We start from the raw sequence: 22,640 nt of genomic DNA on the forward strand, positions 1-22,640 counted from the left end.
TTTACCCAAGACTGGGAAAAAGAATGAATAAATATATATATATATTCTTTATTTCCATGACTTTTCCAGTTTTGGGTAAAAAAAAAAAATATCACATTTACTGTTTCTAAGAAAAAATCACAGGCAAAATCCAGTAATTTCCATACGATCTGAAATTTACCGTAAGGCTGAAACATTCCCCCTCACAGATTTCGTATCTGTTTATCTCGCAAATGCGGCATGTTGACCAACAGAATGCTTAATTTGAAAGTGACTCACTATAGTGAAATTAAATTGCATTTGCCAGCACTTCATAAAATCCTAAAAATGCAAATCTTCATTTTTGTAACGTGAGAGGCGACAACAGAGTTGGGGATCTAAATGCAGGCTTTTATTTAACAAGGCGTAGTCATACAGGCAAGGTCCAGTAACAGCAATCAGTTATATCCAAGGCAGAGGCAAAAGAGTAATCCAGACAACGGGCAATGGTGAGGGCAGGCAGCAAACAATCAGAATCAAGGAAACAGTCCAGGCTCAAAAACACTAAGGCAAGGCAAAACTAAGAAACTCGGAAAACAAGGAACACACAGGAAACTTGGAAAACATACAATCACCAGCAAAGTCAGAGAGTGTGTGTGCTACTTTTACAGTCCTTCTAATGTGAGACAGTTGTGAACTGCTGATGAGATCTGATGAAAGACAGGTGATTGCAATTGATGATGTGTCCAGGCAGAGAATTATGGGAAATGGAGTGGTAAAGGGTACAGGATGGGGTGCCCTCTAGCGGAGCTCATGGGCACTCTAGCTAGAGATCGTGACAATTTTACATTAATGTTTATATTACCATATAATTACATTTGTACAGAATTATTCTAATGAACAACATGTACTTACTATGAAATAGTTTCGTGAAGTCACAAAAACATGCAACAGATTCTACAGATTCACTTTAAAGTTAATATTATTATGTACAGATCAAATGGTTGCAATTTTTTTTTTGTTTATAATTATTATTATTATCATTGTCCTGTGCTTGTGTAGATGAGGTGGTGTCTTTCTACACCAGTGGAGGTGTCTTTGCTGCTGCTGCTGTGAAGGGTGACACTCTCTGCTAGCGGGATATTGGACAGGACGTGTGGTGTGTGGGAGCTGTCTGTGTCCATTGTGTTCAGGCATGTGGAAGTGTCACGATTTGTTTGTATGTGTGACTGGCTATTATTCTTTCAGCACTGTTTATGTGGGTGGCTCAGGACTGAAAGGATGTGTGGGCATAGCAGTTGCTCTGGCTACAAACACTGGCCCCTGACAACATTGTACATCCACTGAACGGACGAGACAGAGATGGACAGATGGATGGTTGCTGTGTCTGGAATCTATGTAATGGATCTATTTGTTAGTACACCAGAACAACAGAAATCTCAAGAGGTGGACCAGGGAGAAATCACACCCTACGACGGCTCTGATAGTGTCTCGGGCCCAGAGTGCCGATGGCGCCAGTAAATGTCATGGCTGTTGCGTGCCATTCTGAGAGAGTGAGGGGGAAATGAGGACCGCGTGTAGCAGCTCTCCTTACTGACTGATTGGAGATCAGATGCAAAGGTTGCCTGCAAGTGTAAAGAGTATGTGCATACGTTCTCTTATTACATGCTTTAGTGTCTTCGGCTGACATTTACCTGTGTAAATGCCAATCTCGGCACTTCCCGTTTCCGTGAAAATGCTGCTTCGAACCGTTAAAATCACTCTTAGTTGCCGTCGGAAAGTTGATGCGTTCATTGTTTTGTGATTTAAGACCCACATTCCTTGTGTTTTTTTTTTGTTTTTTTTTGAGACAAGGAAAAGACAAGATGTAGGTTCGAGATTTGAGATGCCTGTAATGGCTGGACTGAACCTTATCTCTGCTGATAGGATGTTGATTTTTGTGACAAATTTGTCAACATCGCCAGTTACATCAGCTTCATTTTTAGTATGGATGATATGTCTTGAGTTGACAGACTCTTCGCAGACCAGAGTACTGAAAGGACGAGTCTCACAAAAAAAATAAAAACATCCCCATGTCACATTTCACCCCCAAATCTAAAGAAAAATAAGATTTATTTTGCATAAAGAATTGAAGCCTATTTAGACAATCATTAAGTTTTTTTTTTTTTGCAATGTGATATTATCATGGCAATTAGGCACATTTTCATGCCAGTTGTCATAATGTGTAAAATACCCAGACGATTTTTTTTCCTCAAAAGAGATTCCATGCATTCATAATTTATTTTTCTTTTGCCCATTATGTATAGATTGATTTTTTTTTTTTACCCTTTTATTGTTTCATCTCAGACTTTTAAACTTATTTTATAAAAATGCCTCATGAAAATATGAATTATCCCATGTGTACAATTATGGTAAACTAAACAATGGTGAAAAATAATTAGCTATTTTTATATTTGTTTGAAAATAAATTATTTCATAAAAAAAAAAAGCTACCCCTCAGCTGTGACATCATTTCCTGCAACCAACATTTTGTTAGTGTACTTGTTTACTGTGGAGGCAAAAGTATAAAAGGTGTAAAGTGAAAAGCATGCTTGAGATGAAATATAAGACATTATGTGTGAAGAAAATAAATATAAATCAAGGTAAATATCAATGTAAATAAAAATCGCAAAAAGGTATCAAAAGTATTTTTTTGTATTTAAATAATACATAAAATGCTAACTATGAAATTAACCTTAGCAAGAGTTATTTCATTTTTACATTTTACCGTATTGTCCCGAATATAAGACATATTTTTTTCTTGGAAATACATCTGAAAAAACGCGGTCGTCTTATATTCGGGCCAATACGGTATTAGAAAAAATGTTCTTAGTGTCATTTCCATCACCATCATTACTAAGAATACTGTCAAACACAATATATATCATTTGAAATGTAGAGGAAATAGAATTTTCATGAATTGAAAAAATTAAATAAAAGACAAAACTGACAATTTGCCTGTGATACATGTTTGTCAACTGTTGGACATTGTCAGTAGGCAAATAATATAAACTAGAGTGTGAAGATTTTATTGTTTTTTTTTAACCAAAATATAATTTATTACACCTTTAGATTTTGAGGTGAAAAAATGATCCAGGTATGTTCTTGACAGATTGCATGACAGTCACCCATAGTCTGACACACAGTCCATTACTATGTGGACCACGATCACTTTATCCAAGTGGTGAAAAACTGTGCCTCTGGACACCTGCTGTTTTGCCTGAGGACTGTGTAAGTGGGCTAATAACCTGGTTGGTCTGAAAGCTGTGTAAGTGGAAAAACTCAGTATTTTTCACCCACCCAGTTGACCCCATTTACCTCTGCAAACGCCCGCCATTCAGAAAGATGGATGAGTGATCCTAGTCACTGGGCTGCTTGCCTATTAAAGACCTAATGGAGCACATACCGGACACAAATAAACCTTCAGTGAGAAAAGGCCACCATCTCTCTCCCTCTGTCTGTTGTGTCATGATAAAATGGTCCTATTCATTATGCCTGCTTACTCCGTTGTACCCAGAGCGTGTGTGTTTTGTATTGGCTCTTGTGTTTTGTTGGTAATTGTAGGAATAATGATGTTTGTTAGGAAGGAGAGCACAGACAGATGAGAGATCATTGACTGTTCTGAATAAACCGACTGCAGAAAGGGCACGTCTGTGCGCACTTGAGCGTACGGATTGCTCGATGTGCGTCACTGTCAATGGACTCTTTGTACCGTGAGTGACTGTATATTTCATGATGTTATTGTGAATTAATTAATGTTGTTTGCTGCAGGTAATCTGTTCCAGGTATAATGAATAGTTTCAATTTATTGTCTCTGAACTGAGGCTTAATGGTTTATGCACACTGATAAACACATTGAGCTCTGGTGCTCATATGAAACCTGTTCTAGTTTAACTTCTGTATTTACTTTATTATATATCAGTAAGAATAGCAAAAAAAAAAAAAAATCCATATAATATTTTAAATAGCACATAAATTGGCTTGGCAAATTTAGTTTTTTACAGAAAGTTGGGGCAAAATATATCAAACCTTTAGTTAACCTTAGTTAATAGTAATAATCTTGAGTTAATGCCATAACAATGGACAAATTCATGGTTCAATTTCAGGCCAGTACAGAAAAACACATTATGGCTGATAATATTAAAATTCTATACAGTTTTGTCTAAATAAAATACTAAAAACTTACAGTAAATCACTTCGCTGTAAATCACAAGCGAATTTAGACATTGCAACATTATAATTTATACTATATAAATGGATATTCATTTTGAGATTTGATCAAATTAACCATATTCATTAGTTTTATTATTTAATAACATTGTAATATTATTTAATAATAATAATTATAATCATGGGCGACATTAGGGGGGCAAGTTGAAATTCTTTTAACTTGACACGGCATCTAAAAACACAGAGCTTGTGTGAGATGCTGTAAAAGATGCGAGACACAAGCGCAACATACAGTGGGTACGGTAAGTATTCAGACCCCCTTAAATTTTTCACTCTTTGTTATATTGCAGCCATTTGCTAAAATCATTTAAGTTAATTTTTTTTCCTCATTAATGTACACACAGCACCCCATATTGACAGAAAAACACAGAATTGTTGACATTTTTGCAGATTTTCTAGTGCTTTACATAGAAAAACAACAGAAAAGTAGGGCATTGGAATGCAAAAATGCATTCTGTGTGAACGGCCCCTTACTGAATAAAAAAAGAAAAGAAAAAACATATATATTAAGAAATATATTAAATAAATAAATAAAAGCAAAATATTTTTTTTTCTGATGTAAGCATCAAAACAATGCCCTACCGTATTGCAACGCATCAAAGTAGTCCATCCAAGTCGAGAATAACTTAAAGAGGTTGCCACCGTTTAGTAAACTGTGAACTAGAAGTCTGCATTCCCGCGACTCTCCTGTGGGAACCGCGAGACCTGACCAGATTTTTTGCGCCGGGGGATTAAATTCCCGAATAAAATTGTCAGTCATGGAATCCCTGATGTCGGCCCCGCTGCAATTGGAGCGCTTAGCCAAGCGCTAAATACCCTCACCATGTTTTTGCAGCGTTGAGCAATGTAAACAATCACAGACATATCTGTTGATTTCTTGAATGGCCAATCAGAAACGTTTTGTCAGAATTCACTCACCGCTGAAAGCGCCACAGTTTTTAAGTACAGTTTTGCACGCTCGTGAATCATCTCATGACTAAGTGCAGACGCGATGTAAATAAGAGATTCATTGTGCAGTTTAGAGAGCTTCATTGATTATAATGGAACCTTGTAAGAACGCGATGAAGATGAGTGATGCTTTTTAGTGATAAAGGGAGCACGCTTTGCGCACTTTCTAGGGTATAATCCATTCAGAATTTGTATGAAACTTTTGTTTTTCAGACACATAGGCTATATCCTGCAAAGTTTCGGGAATGACATCCGCATATTTATGCGGGATTCACTCTCGAAATAGCAGTGATTGGCAATGGACGGAACATAAAATATGTTGATTTAATTCTGGAACCGGTCCTGGCCAAAACTCCACAGACAGTGCGCGTCCGGAGCGAGATCTAATTCAAGGACCAAAAGCGTGTGTAAACTTTATTGAGATCGGGAAATATCAACCAGTAATTTAGTTTCATTTCCAGTAACGGACGGTCTTTGGTAACAAAGATTCAAAACGGAAACATTTCAAGTGACAGGAAAAAGACACGGAAAACTTCAGTGAACATCAGAAAAGCAGCGTGCACATTTCTGGTTAAAAATGAAAGGCCATCAACTGACAAACGGGAAGCATCACCATTCAAGTCAGCAGGAAGAGCCAAAGCTAGTTCACAGTAGAGGTCTGTGCGGGACTGTTTTTTTTAGTCCCGCTCCCGCAAGGTTATATTCTGCACCCTCCCGCTATATATTCACTCTTTGTTCACCCGCTGTCCACTTAGAATAATTTTCCCGACCCGACCGTTCCCGCTAAATTTAGATCTCGTTTTCAGAATCTCACATTTAAATTTCCGCTACTCAAAGAAAGAGAGATAGGCTAACAAATAAAAGTGTAGTCTGCACAAAATTGTAGGCTATGTTATTTTATTCATGTTGTCAAGAGTCTTGAATTTATTGACGTTGACTTGAATTTATATGAATTATCTTAAGACACAATTTGTTTAATATTTTATGCAACAGTAGGAAAAAAAGAAAGAGAAAATAAAAATTTACAAAAATTCTATTTCTTATTTTTATTCGTCTTGTCAGGATACAATTCGTTTAACATTTACAACACAATAGGAAAAAGTGTCGCAAAGAGAAAAAAAATAAAAAATGTAGGTTGTACAAAAATTTTCTATTAGCTATTTTTATTCGTCTTGTCAAAATACTACATTCGTTTGACATTTTTCTGTTAACACAGTAGGAAAGTCGCAGAGAGAAATAAATAATAAATACGACATCTTTCATTTAAAATTATAGGCTAAGCAAAATATAAACAAAACCGAGTTGAACATCCACACTTTGCTCCATCCTTATTCTGCTCTGTCACACATCAACAACCCTGCCTGTTCTGTCTGAGGGCCGTATATTTACCACCGGTTAGCCTGCTCTGAGCATCGTTATGCACATGCTTCGCACAGACCCCACAAATAAAACGCGTGACTCAGAAAGCATGCGTGCAGCGCGTGCATAACAGTCCAAGTGCATACCGGTGGTCAATAAGAATAAAGCGCAGATATGCTGTTCTGAATGGACGTAGGGAACGGGATATTGTTAGACTGCCCGCTCCCGTTCAAATTACACCTGAGTTACCGACCGCTACCGCGTTTTATTCGGGAATTTAATCCCCCGGCGCAAAAAATCTGGTCGGGTGTCGCGGCTCCCGCAGGAGAGCTACGGGAATGCAGACCTCTAGTTCACAGTTTACTAAACGGTGGCAACCTCTTTAAGTTATTCTTGACTTGGATGGACTGCTTTGATGCGTTGCAATACGGTAGGGCATTGTTTTGATGCTTACATCGGAAAAAAAATTATTTTGCTTTTATTTATTTTAATATATTTCTTGCCCCTCCCCAATGTAACCTAACATTTAGGAGTACACTAGCTAGCAAATTGTTAATAAGTTTGGGGGTCTTTTTTTTTTCTTTTCTTTTTTTATTCAGTAAGGGGCCGTTCACACAGAATGCGTTTTTGCATTCCAATGCCTTACTTTTCTGTTGTTTTGCTATGTAAAGCACTAGACTGATATGTATGTTGCGCTTGTGTCTCGCATCTTTTACAGCGTCTCACACAAGCTCTGTGTTGTAGATGCCGTGTCAAGTTAAAATAATTTAAACTTTTACATGCAGCAATGCTCATCAATGTCAGTTCCAAACAGTGGACCAGTCAGAAGACCCCAGAGGCGGGGCACGTGTTGTTAGCTTTTGGTTACAGTAACAAGTTAGCATGGCAACCTGACAGAGGAGGCATTCTGCGCTGCACTTTTAAAAAAAATCATTCCTGAGCGCTGCATCTCGTGTTTTTAGTTGCAAAGACGCATTCTGTGTGAATGGCCCCTGAAATATTGATTAACAGGTGTTCTGGCCAATCATAACGCTAAATCTGCCATTTTGTCCGGCAAACAAACCAGACCGGAGAGTAGATTAACGTCTGTGGACTTGAACTTGAAGAGTGGTGTGTATTGATGTCTTTCTTTGGTTGAAACAAGATACCTTCTGATGTTCATTCATGTTTATTTTGTGTTGTAACTAGTAAAGAGGAAGAGATGATTGGTTCGCGTGCTGCTTGAACTGAGATGCAACTGAGATCTGTCACGACATATTAAAGAGCCACAAAATGGTATTTATTTGCATTTCTTAAAGTTTTGAAAGCTGAGACTGTGTTTCATACCAAAAGTAAACTGTAAGTCTGTCGGCACATTGTCAGTGTCCTCTTTGCTCTGCAATGTATGTTTCATTGCATGAGAACATGATGTGTAGTGTCAGAGTGTCATGGCTTGTCGGACGTAGCAACAATAACTAAAGGGGGCGAGTCTTTGCGAAGGGTCAATTGATCAAAAGTGACAATAAGCAATAAAGACTTTTACATTGTCACACACACACACACTGGTATTCATCTCATTATGGGCACATTCCATAGGCGTAATGGTTTTTACACTGTACAAACTGTATTTTCTATCCCCTATACCCCTAAACCTACCCCTCACACAAAACTTCTGCATTTTTAGATTATCAAAAAAACTTCCTTCTTTATGATTTATAAGCTTGTTTCCTCACGGGGTCCAAAAAATGTCCCCACAAGGTCAAAATTACTTTACTTGTGGGGACATTTGTTCCTCATAATGTAGGGAATTCTATTTACACACACACACAAATATACTACTTAAGTGTTTCCCACAGACTTACGCTCTATGTGTGGCGGCACCCACGCCTCGTTTTGATTTTGAAACGTGCAGTGCTCATGTTTATTCAACGAAGTCAAAACCTTTTGGAAAATCTATTTGTCGTGGTCAGTTTTGATATTGTGGCGGGTCGCCACAAAGAAATCAATGTATGGGAAACACTGTACTTTCCCTTTCAGTCAGTCATGATCAATGTAACATCGATACTGACATTAGGGGTCTCACTTGGGAGCCCCAAGCATGCAAAGCCACTCCTCATATATGCAAGTATATAAGATGGCTGCCTGCAACCACTCATTCTGAATTTTGCTTTGAGGCCTCTGCTAAAAATCAGAGACAAAACTACAAGAAAACGACAATGACTCTGCAAGTATTCCTCTGCGCATTCAGAGGTGTGTTCGCCCCTGCAATTGTACAGATAAGTGCAGCGTTCGTCCCCTGGGTGCTTCAGCCTAAAAGTGCAGTTTCCTGAAACAGCTTGCACAGTCGAGAGTGTCTTTCAAGATATCTTTCCGACCATGTTTTTCTAGGCGCGTTTATTTCCTTACCTCTGATAATGGGCACTGCAAGTGCATGTCCATGGCTACGCTGAGGTTGTGGCTCTCATTTATTATGAGACTTCCCTTGGATACTACCCAGTCTAGTTCCTCTGGTCATTGAAACCTCAGAAGAAGGGCTTTCGTCTTCTGATGCTGAAGACTCTGCTGAGCAGCCCCCGGCAATGGCGGCGGCTCATTCGGAATCGGAGGCTGAGTTGATGGCCATGCTCTTCCGGGCTGCCAAGAGCATCGGGCTGGAGGTGAATTCGCCTCCATCCCCTGAGTGCTCGAGGCTGGATGACTGGTATCTGGGCTCCAAACGTGACCCTCAGCCATGTTCCGCCCCAGTGCCTTTCTTCCTGGAGGTTCATGAAGAGCTCACTAAAACATGGAAGGCTCCCTACACTGCCCGGTCATGTTTGAGCTCTTCCCGCCTCACTACTCTCAATAGTGGAGTGGCCAAGGGGTATGTGGGTGTTCCCCAGGTGGAGCGCGCAGTTGAGGTGCACCTGTGCCTGCAAAACACGTGGAGGAATCGTGTGTGACCAACTTTGCTCTCCAGGCAATGAAGATCACTGCGCAGTCCCTCAGGCAGATTATGTCTTCCATGGTAGTCCAGGAACGCCATCTCTGGCTGAACCTGGCTGAGATGTGAGATGTAGACAAAGTTCGCTTTCTTGATGCCACGTCTCCTGGGCCGGCCTCATCTGCGACACTGGGCTTTGCCCAGCAGTTCTCAGCAGTCCAAAAGCAGACAGAGGCCATCGAACACATCTTACCTTGGCGTGATACTCCTGCTTCCAAACCGCTAAGGTCTGGCTCTTGTCACATATCGCACTCTTGTCACATATCGCAACTTGCCCACCATCTCCTCCTTTGGTGTCAAACGTGGCTCAAATCGCTGCATTACGGAGGGGGAGGGTTGTATGGGCGCTGGAGCGGATATGCTTTGAGGTAGGGCTGGGCGATAAAATGATTACAAGAGTTTGATAAATGTTTGATATAATGTTTATATAATGTATGAAACACACGGACCATGTATCCGCTTTAATCAAGGTTCAAATGGCAGCGTAGGGCAGGCTCACTAAAGCAGATCTGTTTACTCGGTGATGAGTCTCGGTCATGTGAGCACTAAACAGCGCTGTGAGATCCAGTGTGAAGTGCTTGAATTCAGCGAAGAACAGAAATTATTTAAACTAGTTTAAAGCCCGATTAAACAGTGCTGACAAACAGCAGAAACATTGTACCCGAGACAGTCAGGAAGCTTTTCAATCTACAAATCACCATCATTTACCATGGATTTACTCTAGTAACACCAACAGCACCATGGTATTGTGGCAGAAATGTGGGCTATTCATGTAAAATGTTATTATATTATTAATGTAGATATGTATTAAACATATTAAAAGAATAATGGAATATAATTACAATATTTTTTTATTAAGCTATCGTTTGTGCATTTAAATTTTAGACTACTGTTTTTCATCCAAATACATAGAAACGATATAGTTGCATTTTTACCATGGTATTGAGGTGCTGTATGTGTGGTTTTAACTCGGGTTAGCGTGATCTAAATTTGGGCTACTATGAAAGAATAATGGTTCATTTTAATAAAACTCAAACAGTCAGAATAATTACATTTCACCATATAAAAATTAGGTTGTTATAAGTTTTACAGATGATATTGTTTTTTATAATGAGCATAAATGTACATGTGCATCCTAACTCAAGCTACTACAACTGTCAGTTCAAGCTACTGTATAATGTGCATTTCTAAGCGACAAAAAAATATTATTGGTTGTATGTGTGTGTATATATATATATATATATATATATATATGGGGGATGGGGGAGGGGGCTCAGACTGTCATATGTGTTCGTAGGGGGGACCACATGAAAAAAGTTTGGGAACCACTGGGCTAGTGGATGCCATCGCCTTGGCGTACCAGACACTAGGCGAGTCATGCCCCCTGGGGGTGAGAACTCCAGAGCTTCCAGAGCTGCGGGCTGGCCGACACTTAATACTTTCGCAAGATTCTATAATCTCCGGGTAGTGCCTGTTTCCTCCTGTGTGTTGGATATGAACAGGTAATTAATTTGCGGGAGGACTGGCTCAGTGACTCACTTGCGGCGCCATTCCTTTGGCTAGGATACATGCGCCTTGTTTTCTTCCAGTAAGTTCCCCGTCTGGTGAACCCTGGTCAAGTTCCTCCAGCACTATGTGGCATTCAGACTCAGCGGAGGAGTCTGTTGCCGGGTCCAGTACATGTTTTGTATGCCATTAGTCACCCCTTGTACTGGACTATAGGTGCCATAGATGATATTCCCTTTGGGTAATCCTGTATGTTGTTTTCCACAGTTCGGTTTCCCTTGGTAAACCCGTGTCTTTCCTTGGACAGCTCCGCTGTCAGTCCCTGTTATGTTCCCCTGAACTGGGGTCAGGACATGTGATCTTAGACTGTGCTGCGATCAGTCTTGTGATTTTCAGATTCATGCATGAATGTGTCTCCGCACCCCAACAATTGCTGAAGTAATATTGTGAGAATATTGGAACACCTTTTTCTGCTTCTTTAGTAAGTGTTACGTGCTTGATGTTAAAAAGGGATGATACGGTAACATTTAAATGAGACAATTGTTACTGGGTGTGGAACAGATCAAAGATGACACTGAAAAGGAGTGAGTTTCAAAAGACTTTAATTAACGCGTTGTGGAAGAGTACTAATCAATATCAAATGAAAAGAAATATGAAATTTAGTGATTGGAAAAAAAGTCGTGTTGCCCAAATCAAAGAAATTAACCATTCAAAACAGTTTTTTAACTACCCTCTAAACCGACTAACAAAAGAAAAATGTGAAAATAAAACTGAAATCTTCGACGTATGCAACGCCATAAACTAAACTACCCTAAACTAAAAACAAAAATACAAGGGTGGCAAAACACTCCAAACTTAGTCTATCAAAGAGAAAACTAATCTAATCCAAAATCAAAGCAAACCGCAACGTAATAAACAAATAACTAGATAATCAAATTATCACAAGATATGTTCTCGGTTAAGCAGCTCGAAGCACCGGTATGCCATCTTAACTTTGAACTTGACACTTAGTAAGACTGAAACTCTAACACGGACGCTTGCCTGCCAGCACCTGCACCATCAATTCGCGTAACACAGTTCTTGTTGTGGTGCTTTCCATAGGGACCCTTAACGTCAGTATTGATGTAATGTTGAACGTGACTGACTGAAAGGGAACGTCTCAGTTACGTTATGTAACGGTCCTTCCCTGAAGGAGGGAACGGAGACGTTACGTCCCTCAACCCTGAACTGCGCTGAATGTCAGTTTGCTTTCTCGGCTCCTCAGCACAAACCTGAATGAGTTAATGCATGCCGCCAACTTATATAACCGTATGTATGGAGAGTGGCTTGGCATGCAAGTTCCACTCGTCAATAGTCATTGGCCATTTCTTTTAATGCTCAGAGGTGATTGGGGCTCCCAAGTGAGACCCCTAATGTCAGTATCAACGTAACGTCTCCATTCCTTCCTGCAGGGAACGAGGGTTACATAACGTAACCAAGACGTTTCTAGTCGTCAAAGATTCCTGAAAGAAAAAAAAAAATCACTGTTTCTGAAAAAATTGTTTTCATCTGAAAATAATTTTTAAAATGTTACTTAATCATAATCAATTAGCATATTAAAGTTATTTATTTCTGAAGGATCATGTGACACTGAAGTTGTAATAAAACTATTATTTTAAAATGAGTTTTTACTGTATTTTTGATTTAATAAATGCAAAGCTGATTTCATGGGGTCTAACAAAATAACATTGCTGTTGCTGTCTCTGTTTCTGGTTGTTGTTATTGTTGTTTTTACCCAAATCCTTCAAAATACACAATTATTTTGGCACAGTAAAACCTGTTTTTAACCTAGAAAATTCCCTAAATCCCAGTTTGTGAGCTGTGCTGACTTTCAGGCACAAAGAGGATAATTATTTCTCTACCTGTGGCTTTGGGTTCATATAACAAGAATTTAGCAAGTTAGTGGGAGATTTACTCTTACAGACCTCTGCATTCACCTTATCTCAGGTACTGGGCAGTTCTCGCTCTTTCTCACTCAAAGAAACCATATCCTTCATAGAGGACACACTCAGGGGAGAATGGCCAAATAACTCTATAGTGATATGTCATATATCTCTGTATTGACTAGGAAGGGCACAGTAAGTATTTCAAATGTGACCCTTCAGCTAATTTCATTTTATCTGTGTGTCCTTTTCTCAGATTGTGGCATTCTGCTCTACGCACCTTTTGCTTGCGGTAATTCGCTGTGAATTAAAGACCTTAATCAATAAGAGAACATGAAAAGTCACACTCAATAAAGGCTTCCATTACTCCTCTGAGCCAGGCTGTCTGGAGCATTCTCTGGCTGTATTTCAAAACCTTGTGAGTTCCCTACCTAGACAGCATTTTGGCCATTTCAAACATTACATTCAGACCAAATGGACTGTATACCAAGACATTTTTTGGATGTTCCATTCAAATGATGCGAGTCTAGTGAGTAGCCACAGCGTAGTCACCAGTTTTGGACATCATAATTACATACAATCCTAGTCTACCATGTCAGCAGTTTCATGCATCATATAGACACGTATGTGCATTCTATTTAAATGATTTAAATGTTAGTGAACTGCCTACCTAGTCAGCATTTTTAGCTGTAAGCATATTTAAATATTTGATTTATTAAACTAAATAAGCACATTTTAGTTAACACACACTTTCAAACATTTGAAGTTTGAAGTCAGATTAGTTGCCTAGATGAGTTACAGCATTTTTGCCCATTATAGTTACGCTCATACTAGGGGTGTAAATTGGAGGGTTCGTCACGATACGATACGATATTGATTCTCATACCCAGCGATACGATATTTGTTGATACCTCGGAAAATTCTACGATACGATTTCGATACGATTAGATTCAGGAGTATATCGATCAACTTATCGATATTATGATATTATGTACCTATTTTAAACAACCATCTACATTTCACAACAAAAAAAGACTTACACTTTTTTTTAAATAATAAAAAAATAATAATAATTGGAAAAAAATCAATGTCACACATAAGATCAGTAATCTTATGACATGGCAACAGTCAATAAAGTATTTCAGGCTTCTGTGCTAAAATGTGCAATGTGTAAAATAGAGTAAATCCTCATTAGGAAAAAACAAAAAGGAGGTACTCCAGTTGTACAAACAATACATTAATGTAGAAAAATAATCACAACAAAAAAAGACTTACACTTTTTTTAAAATAATAAAAAAAAAATAATAATTGGAAAAAAATCAATGTCACACATAAGATCAGTAATCTTATGACATGGCAACAGTCAAAGTATTTCAGGCTTCTGTGCTAAAATGTGCAATGTGTAAAATAGAGTAAATCCTCATTAGGAAAAAACAAAAAGGAGGTACTCCAGTTGTACAAACAATACATTAATGTAGAAAAATAAATATAAAAAAAAAATAACAAAAATAAAAGCTGTTAAAACTTATCTTTTAAGACTTTTTTTTGGCTGATACTATGGGCTCAGTGATAAAAATCTTTTGATAAACATTACAAGCAATAGCAGAAAATAAATACAATAGAACAAAGACACAAATTAAATAAACAGTGCTTTACAGGTTTTTCAGGTGGGTCTAAAAGAAATTTTAAGTTACAGAAATTTAATAATTATATGTAAAATAACCCTGCATAGTCTTCACTGTATAAATTAAATATAGATTAATCCTTATTAAAGTTACAAAAGTTATTCAGTCAAGAGCAGTGAGAGATATTGTTTTCTTTGACAGAGGTTTGTTAGTCTGCTTTCACTTTAAGACCGAAAGGACAGATCCAATATACTGATACACACACTTTTTCTTTTTTGATATTCGCCAAGACACGCATGTTGATGTAATCTTATCTGTATTTGTTCATCCACGCGTTGGCGGTAATGCATAGACTGACATTGAGTGAAAGTGGACAGTGACAAAATAATGTGCCTATATATACTACATGTATCGATATTTTACGTGTGGCATCGATACATCGTATTGTTAGACATTTGATCGATGCATCAATCCATATCGATGGATCGTTACACCCCTAGCTCAAACATTCGCACAGTTTGAACTTGAGCTGCCTATAGCATTTTTGTGCATCATAGATGTGTTCAGTTAGGACCTATATTCAGTTTGGACCTCGTAAATTGCTTACCTAGACAGCCATTTTAGACACATTGTAGACACATCAAAAATTTGATTAAAATATTCTGAACCTAGTGAGCTGCCTTCCTGTACAGTTACTTTTGACAATCATAGTCACACACTGAAAACCCCAATAAGTTGAGTAAACTCATTCCCTCAGTTGAATTGAGTAATGGGGAATCCCAAAATTTGTATATTCTAGTTCACCTTACTTATTGCTCTTGTACACTCTACTTATTTTTTTATTTTTTTATGTTCACTTGATTTGTTGTTCATATATTGTACTTGAATAATTAAGTTCACTTAGCATGGTGTTCATTTAATGAGTACTTACATATATAAGTTAACTCGACTTAGAAATTAAAAATTAATTTGAAATTAAATTCTGCAGTCTTAACAAATAAAACACACTGAACAGTATTTTGACAGTCTTTATTAACCAACATTTTGTTATTTATTTATTTATTTATTTATACATTCATTCTTTTTTTTTTTTTTTTTTGTAATCAGTAATGTACATTAGGGCCTTTTGTGTTACATTATTTGTTATTTAGTTAACTTAATTCTTATTGTATTATTTTATTGTCATGATGGTTTTTTGGCCTTGTATGGACAGGCCATTTACAGTCAACTCTGATTCATCCTGTGGCTTTCTATTTTACCATCTTTTATTATTATGGTTGTTAGGTCCCATAATACCCGAAACAGTATAAGTGTATGGTTACAGTAAATTTCTGGCAACCACAGCTTTTTGGGCATCATAAGCATGTTGAAACATGTGAGCCTATAGTGGAGCTTCTCTCTTGACAGCATGTTTGAGCATTATAATCTAATAATCTTGTTCTGTGATTTCCAAAAATGCTGTCTAGGTAGGCAGCTCACTAGGTTTGTATACACGGGCCCTCTGTTTCTCTCACTCTTAATACCTTGTAGTGTGTTTTCCATCTGACTTTCTCCCTCCATCAATCTCTCACTCTTTCATCCTTTCAGCTGCATACTCTCTCTTTCTTTTTCACTCGTCACTGGATTAGTCAAAGGTCATTTTCCCAGCTGACTGATCTTGGCACGATGGAGCGTTCACACCTCAGCGGCCCCGTTCAGTGCCAAAACCCAAATGCCTGCACAAGTTTCACACTAATGAAGATGGAACGTGGGCCCAGTGCCATGAAGTAGATGTGTGTGTCACAAGCTAAATGTGTGTATTTGTGTGTGTGTGTGTTTCCCCCAACAGGCTTGTTAGAGAGAGCCGTCTCCTGCCTGCTATCTTTCAAGTCATAGAGGTAAGTGTGCTTCTGAGCCTTCTGGTTTCCTCACTGTCTGTTTGCTTGATTCATTTATTGCCTTGGGCTTTCTGCTCTGACTTCGGTAAGCAATGGAATTACCAGAAAATGATGAGCTTTATGGAAATCAGAAAACACTATATTGGAGAAATTGGCCGTGTTGCAGAAATGCTTCAAAGTCTTTAAAAAAGGAATAGATGGGTAGAATTTTATCAGTTCTGGATGGACCTTCACTCTTGTGGTCATTTTAAAGGCATAATTCTTTCAAAAATGAACTTCTGTCATTATTCACTGACTCCCATTTCATCCTAAACCTTTACACTGTAAATGTATTTATCTAGTTACTTCCTTCCTTACTTATTTGGAAGTATTTTTTCACAGTTCTTTTCCTTATAACAAAGACTATAGAATACCCAAGATGTGTCACTCGTATAGTTTTAAATGGGGGGGGAAATGCAATGCTCAATAGGGCCACTCTATTGAAGGAAGCCCCGCCTTCTAAGTACAAGAGCCAATCGCTAATCGGTAAAGTCATCACATCACTGCAGCTGTCCCAGTTTCTATAGAAATAGTCAGCGTTCTGGAGATGCATGCTTACGACTGCGTATGCGCACAGACTGGTCTAGCCTGAAAAATAAGCTTTTTTTTTCCAGGTCTGGAAAAGTATGGAAAAAAGAAAGCAGAGTTTGGAAAAAATATTTGCATTTCCAGACATTTGCCCCTATTTAGTTTTCTATAATATAAAATTTTACATTTAATGAAAATAAATTTGTCATACAAAAGTGTGTTTTGGCAGCTGTTTAGTGTTTCTTTAGTGATTGTCAAATACGTCTGAATGAATTTAAGGTGCACTTTTTCTTTATGCAAAAATGCTGGTTATATTGCAGGTTTTTTCTCAGGATATTTTTAGCACCATATTACAGAGCCTTTTAAAAGGACCTTTGCAAAAATAAAACAATACAGACTTTCGTGTGTGCACAAGAAACCATTAAACTTAGCACATAGGAAAATGCACACTGATCCATCTATTGCGCCATCAGCCCATTTTGCGGTGTGGTTTCTTGGTTGCCACAGAGTAGGCTATGCGTTAAAGCAGACCTAAGGCCTTTTTTACAGTTCCAATCTTTTTATAGACCATTGAACTTGTCAAATAGGACAATGCACACAGCCGTATTGTGCCGTCAGCCCATTTCATGTCATAAGTGGACATTAGTCCTTGATATTAGAGGTACTACCCTAAGGAAAGCCAAATTTTGAGCAAATACATCCCTATTAATCCATTTGCATCCATGCTCTCGTTTTCGTCACAGTCGGATGGCAGTGATGCACAAAGAAAATGTGTTATAGTATATACAACTAGAAAATGTAATGCATAAACACGCAAAATATTCCTGTGCGCATGTGAATAGTTTCTCGAGGGCACGAAAAACTTTCGTGTGTGCATGCAAAAGTCTATATTTATGTATGCAAGAAAATCAATGAAACCCCCTGAGAACATAAAAATATTTACAGATGACTGTACTATATACCAAATAAAAAGTTTATTCTCGAAATTTGAGTCTGGAAAAGTATGGAATTTTGAAAAGGAAAATGTGTAGGAACCCTGGATTTCATTTTTGGATGACCTAATCCTTTAACAAAACATGGTAAAGTAATTTAAAGGTGTAAAAAAAAAAAAGGCAATTTAGCTAAATACATGGTGTGTGCAAATGTTTGTGTGTAACAGTCAGACCTTTCCCTCTGAGCATGTTCACATCCCAGTATCCATTGAGTTATTATGTAAATGAGGCAGTGGGGGTCTGACCTATCAGAGTGCAATGTGTAATTGGGTTGCAGAGTTAATGGAGTGTGGATGTGAGGCCTTTTTCAACAGCATGTTACATTCTCATTAGAGTGGACCCTACATCGACTGTTAAGTCATCCTCGAAAACTCGCAAACACACTTCATACTTATTTCCAGTAGGCTAATGTAAACGGCAAAAAATATGCTTTAGATTTTAATTTTTTTTTCTTGGAATTTTTTTATCTTTCTGATAAATGGTCATTGTTGAGCTGCCCAGCAGCAATCCAGAGCCAACAGATTTTCAAGAAGTATCCCATAATTGATCCTTTGACGTTCCCATTACCTGAAGTGAAAAATTACCATTGCATTACAACCACTTTTCAAGGTTAATGTAAGCCATAGTCCCAGAGTGTCTCATGCACTGTAATTTAATTTTCCAAAGGATATACTTTCCCATGCCAAGCCAACCAAATAAAACTCACAGTCTAAGTATTTGATTATAGGGCATTTTATATGCAAAAATTATACGATGATATGATTTGATACAATGATACATGATACAATTATAAGCCAAAAAGAGGACACAACATTTTACAATAAGGTCCCAATAGTTAAAGTCCATGAAATCAAAATTGACATCATTTACTTTGTTAGCGCACATCGATGAATAAATAATCTGTGCAAGTTAATCCACCGGGGGAAAAAAAGGCCATGGTAATTTTCTTCTGCTTTGGAATGGCATTCCTTCTCTGATGATGTCAGTTTGATGGCTTCGGCGAAAATATCTTAACCACTTCCCTTCAACCATTAGTTTGCTTCCAGCAAGAGATAGAGAGGAGGTGTGCTAAAATAAACCCCCATCCTCTATTCGGGTTCAGTTTGAAATACATCACAATATTGAAGTCAGTAGCAACTTCCGGTTCGGACTTAAACATTAGTTAATGCATTGACTAAAATTAACAAAGAAAAATACATTTGTTACAATATTCATTATTGTTATTCATACTGTAAGAAATTATAGTCTGCCTCGACCCAGCTTCCACTCCAAATTGTGTATTAAACTATGCTCCTTTCTCTACAAAGAGCTTAATTATCATATAGATAGTTCTTTCCGATCTTAATCATATGTAAATAGTACCTCCGGAGCGATAATTTGTCACTTATAGCGTGGGAGCAGCAGCAGGCCGTCAAGAACCATCTGCTGACCAAAAGGGTACATGAAAGAACTGCTATGGATTCTGTTTAATCTTATCACCTTAACATTTGGTTGTTCCCACTTGAGTCTACCGAAGATGTGGGAACGGAAGGCTATCACTTTCATTGTCATCCGCAATTTACATTTAAAACGAAACTTAATTTACATGTTGAGCGGGAAGATGAACGTAATACAGTATAAAATGATTGAGCTTAGGATGTTCGGGGTTCAGTCTGACTCCGTTGAACCCAAGGTACTACATGTACTTTGTCACTACTATTCTGTAATAAAAGTTATTCTTCATCAAGATCTTCGACGTCTTCACTTTTTCTTACAATACAATATCTTTGATTACTTAATAAAAATACAACTGTTCTTATGTTAGCTCAGGTCCATTAAATGACATGAACTTTTGATTTTAATAATGTATTAGTAATTGTTGAAATTAACATTAACAAAGATTAAGAATTGCTGTTAACTAATGAAACTATTGTAAACAAATGGAGCTTTATTGTAAAGTGTTACCAATATTATTACCATGTAAACATTAAAGTTGAACAATGCATGAAAACATGAATACAATATTACATCTGATAGTCGAAATCAGTGGCACACCTTCTCACCATCATCTTGCCAGTCAGAATATTCAGTAGTCTCGCTCTTCAGCTTCTTTTCCCGCAATGCTCTGCAGTGAGCTGATTGCACTTCTGTTATCTTCATTTACCCGTTTTCTTTCTCTTATGCACTGACCCTGTGGCCTGTACTCACATTTGCTGCAGTTGTGCCGATGTGGTGGGCTCATCTCAGATCTGTAACGTCCATCTGTGCTTGTCTTTTTGCTCGTAGCTATTGCATTTGCTTTGGAAATTCCCTCAGCAGTAGCAAGGCAGTTAAGCCCTATTTTATTTGGTCAATTGCTGTTGTCTGGCAGGAGATTCAATCAAACAGCAGGAGAAGATCATTCAATTTTAATCTGAAGAGGAAATTAATTTCAAAGCGTGCACATTTTCATATTGATAAATTCATGAAATTTTAGTTCCACCTCAGTAGATCCTTTATGAACTATTTGGGAAAGATGTGCTGATATAAAATTCTGGCCATTATCGATTACAAGGTCCATTAGTCATGCTCATTAAGTCAGGTATTAGTATTGCTAGTTCTCATACCTGAAATTAGGTTTTGTGTGTGTGTGTGTGTGTGTGTGTGTGGTTTTTCTTTAAGTTTGAAAAAATGTCTTACAAAAATTGAGGTAGGATGTTATATGAACTAGTCTTGCGATATGTGTGAGATGTTTTCTTGTGAATAGTCACAACTAAAGGTCGATGTTAGGCAAGGTTTACAGCTGAATGCCTGCGTCTCCTTTAGCTGTGACTGTATTCATGCTACGGCACAGCCTTTAGTCACTCAAAATGGTTTCTACATGCACAGCCATTCAAAGGTTTGAGGTTAGTGAGATTTTCTTTTTAAGAAATACTTTCTTTTTTATTCAGTAAAAAATGCATTAAATTGATCAAAAGTAACAGTAAAAAACTTTTACGTTGTTATACATTTCAAAGAAAAGGTTTTCTTTTGATCTTTCTGTTCATAAAGGAATCTGAAAAATGTATCAAGATTTCCACAAAAAAATATCAAGCAGCACCGTTTTCAACTGACATGTTTTTGGTGTTTCTTGAACACCAAATTAGCATTTTTGAATGATTTCTGAAGGATCATGTGACACTGGAGTAATGGCTGCTGAAAATTCAGTGCCATTACAGACTTAAATGTTAAAATATATTAAAGTATAGGGATGTAACGAATCACTCAACTCATGATGCGATATGATTCATGATACTGATTTCACAATACGATTTTCTCCAATTTGTCAGATTTCAGACAAATTCTAAATGAAAAGTTGTCCTTTTATTTTTGCTTGGACAAAATGATGCACATTTCTTTTTGAAATTTAAATATGTCAAATAACAAAACTAAATTGAAATTTTAAAACAAAACCCTAAATTAAATAAGACAAAAAAATCCCTTCATATAAACAAGCAAATGCTTTGCCTGTGCTATTTCCATTCAAAATTAGAGGTAACCACAGCACTTTAATCACAATCCAAACAAAGATGCTGAATACATGCAGCATGAGCAGTTTTTAATCTAAAACAAATTAAACAAACAAACAGTTTTTAATCTAAAACAGATAAACAAACATAGAATGGTTTGACTTTAGTTTTGTGAAACTATACTACATAAAACATCTGCATGAAACAAAAACAGCAGACGGACTGAATGAGACACAGATTCACTCTCTGACAGCAGGTGGCGCTTATGGAACAGCAGCAATACAGTGTTTCCTTGGTTACCGCTGTAAACAAAGCATTATAAATATGTAAATTTAATATGTATTATATGGAGGCAAGATGAAATGAAAATACCATTGAAACTTTCCTAAAGACAGTCAGTTCCCCTCAGAGATACATTCATATAAACTCCCACCCCCAATGTATTGTGATTCGTTTAACATCTAAACCGATTTGAATCATCACATATTTGTATCGATGTTCAACCCGCTCGCGGTGCATCGTTACATCACTATTAAAATATATTAAAAAGTTATTTTAAGTTGTAATAATATTTCACAATATTACATTACTCAAAAATAAATAAATAAATAAATCCTATTGACCACAAACTTTTTGGTAGTGCTATTTATTTATTTTTAATTTATTTAATGTTACACAAATTATTACGTGACATTGCAATGGTGATATAGTGATTAAGTGATTTTAAAATATTAAGTGATATCCCTTGGTTTGAAGATACTTTATAGTCCCACACATAATGACAATATATATATATATATATATATATGTATGTGTGTGTGTGTGTGTGTGTGTGTGTGTCCCCCAAAAAAAATCTGTTTAATGTAATTGTATTTTTGTTTTTCAGAGCAATAAATAAATAAATATCATACATTTTCCCCTGATTTACAGAAGACACCCACTAAAATGTCATTCAGTGTAACAATCGTGTCAGGCATATTTACAACAAAAATCAATTTATGACATATTAAAAAACTAATTACATTCACCCCAAATACTACTTAGTTGTTATTTTAAATTTTTTAAATTTGCCACAATCCTAGGTTTTGCCCATTTGTCAGTAAGACTTTTTTACTAATTTAAAACCCAATAAAATGTAATATGCTCACTTATTATTTTATATATTTTAATATGTACACGTCAGAATAA

General features: G+C 37.1%; 1 protein-coding gene across 1 annotated transcript in view; it reads left to right on the forward strand.

The window, feature by feature from the left end:
• ulk4 (unc-51 like kinase 4) overlaps positions 1–22,640 on the forward strand; it is a 234,135-nt gene that overhangs the window by 110,223 nt on the left and 101,272 nt on the right. The window contains exon 32 of the mRNA XM_016567664.1: positions 16,378–16,426. Coding sequence (XP_016423150.1) covers positions 16,378–16,426 — 49 coding nt within the window. The remainder of the gene's footprint in view (positions 1–16,377; positions 16,427–22,640) is intronic.

The sequence above is a fragment of the Sinocyclocheilus rhinocerous genome, unplaced genomic scaffold (genome assembly GCF_001515625.1).
Source record: "Sinocyclocheilus rhinocerous isolate Xijiao unplaced genomic scaffold, SAMN03320098_v1.1 scaffold752, whole genome shotgun sequence".
NCBI classification, from domain to species: Eukaryota; Metazoa; Chordata; class Actinopteri; order Cypriniformes; family Cyprinidae; genus Sinocyclocheilus; species Sinocyclocheilus rhinocerous.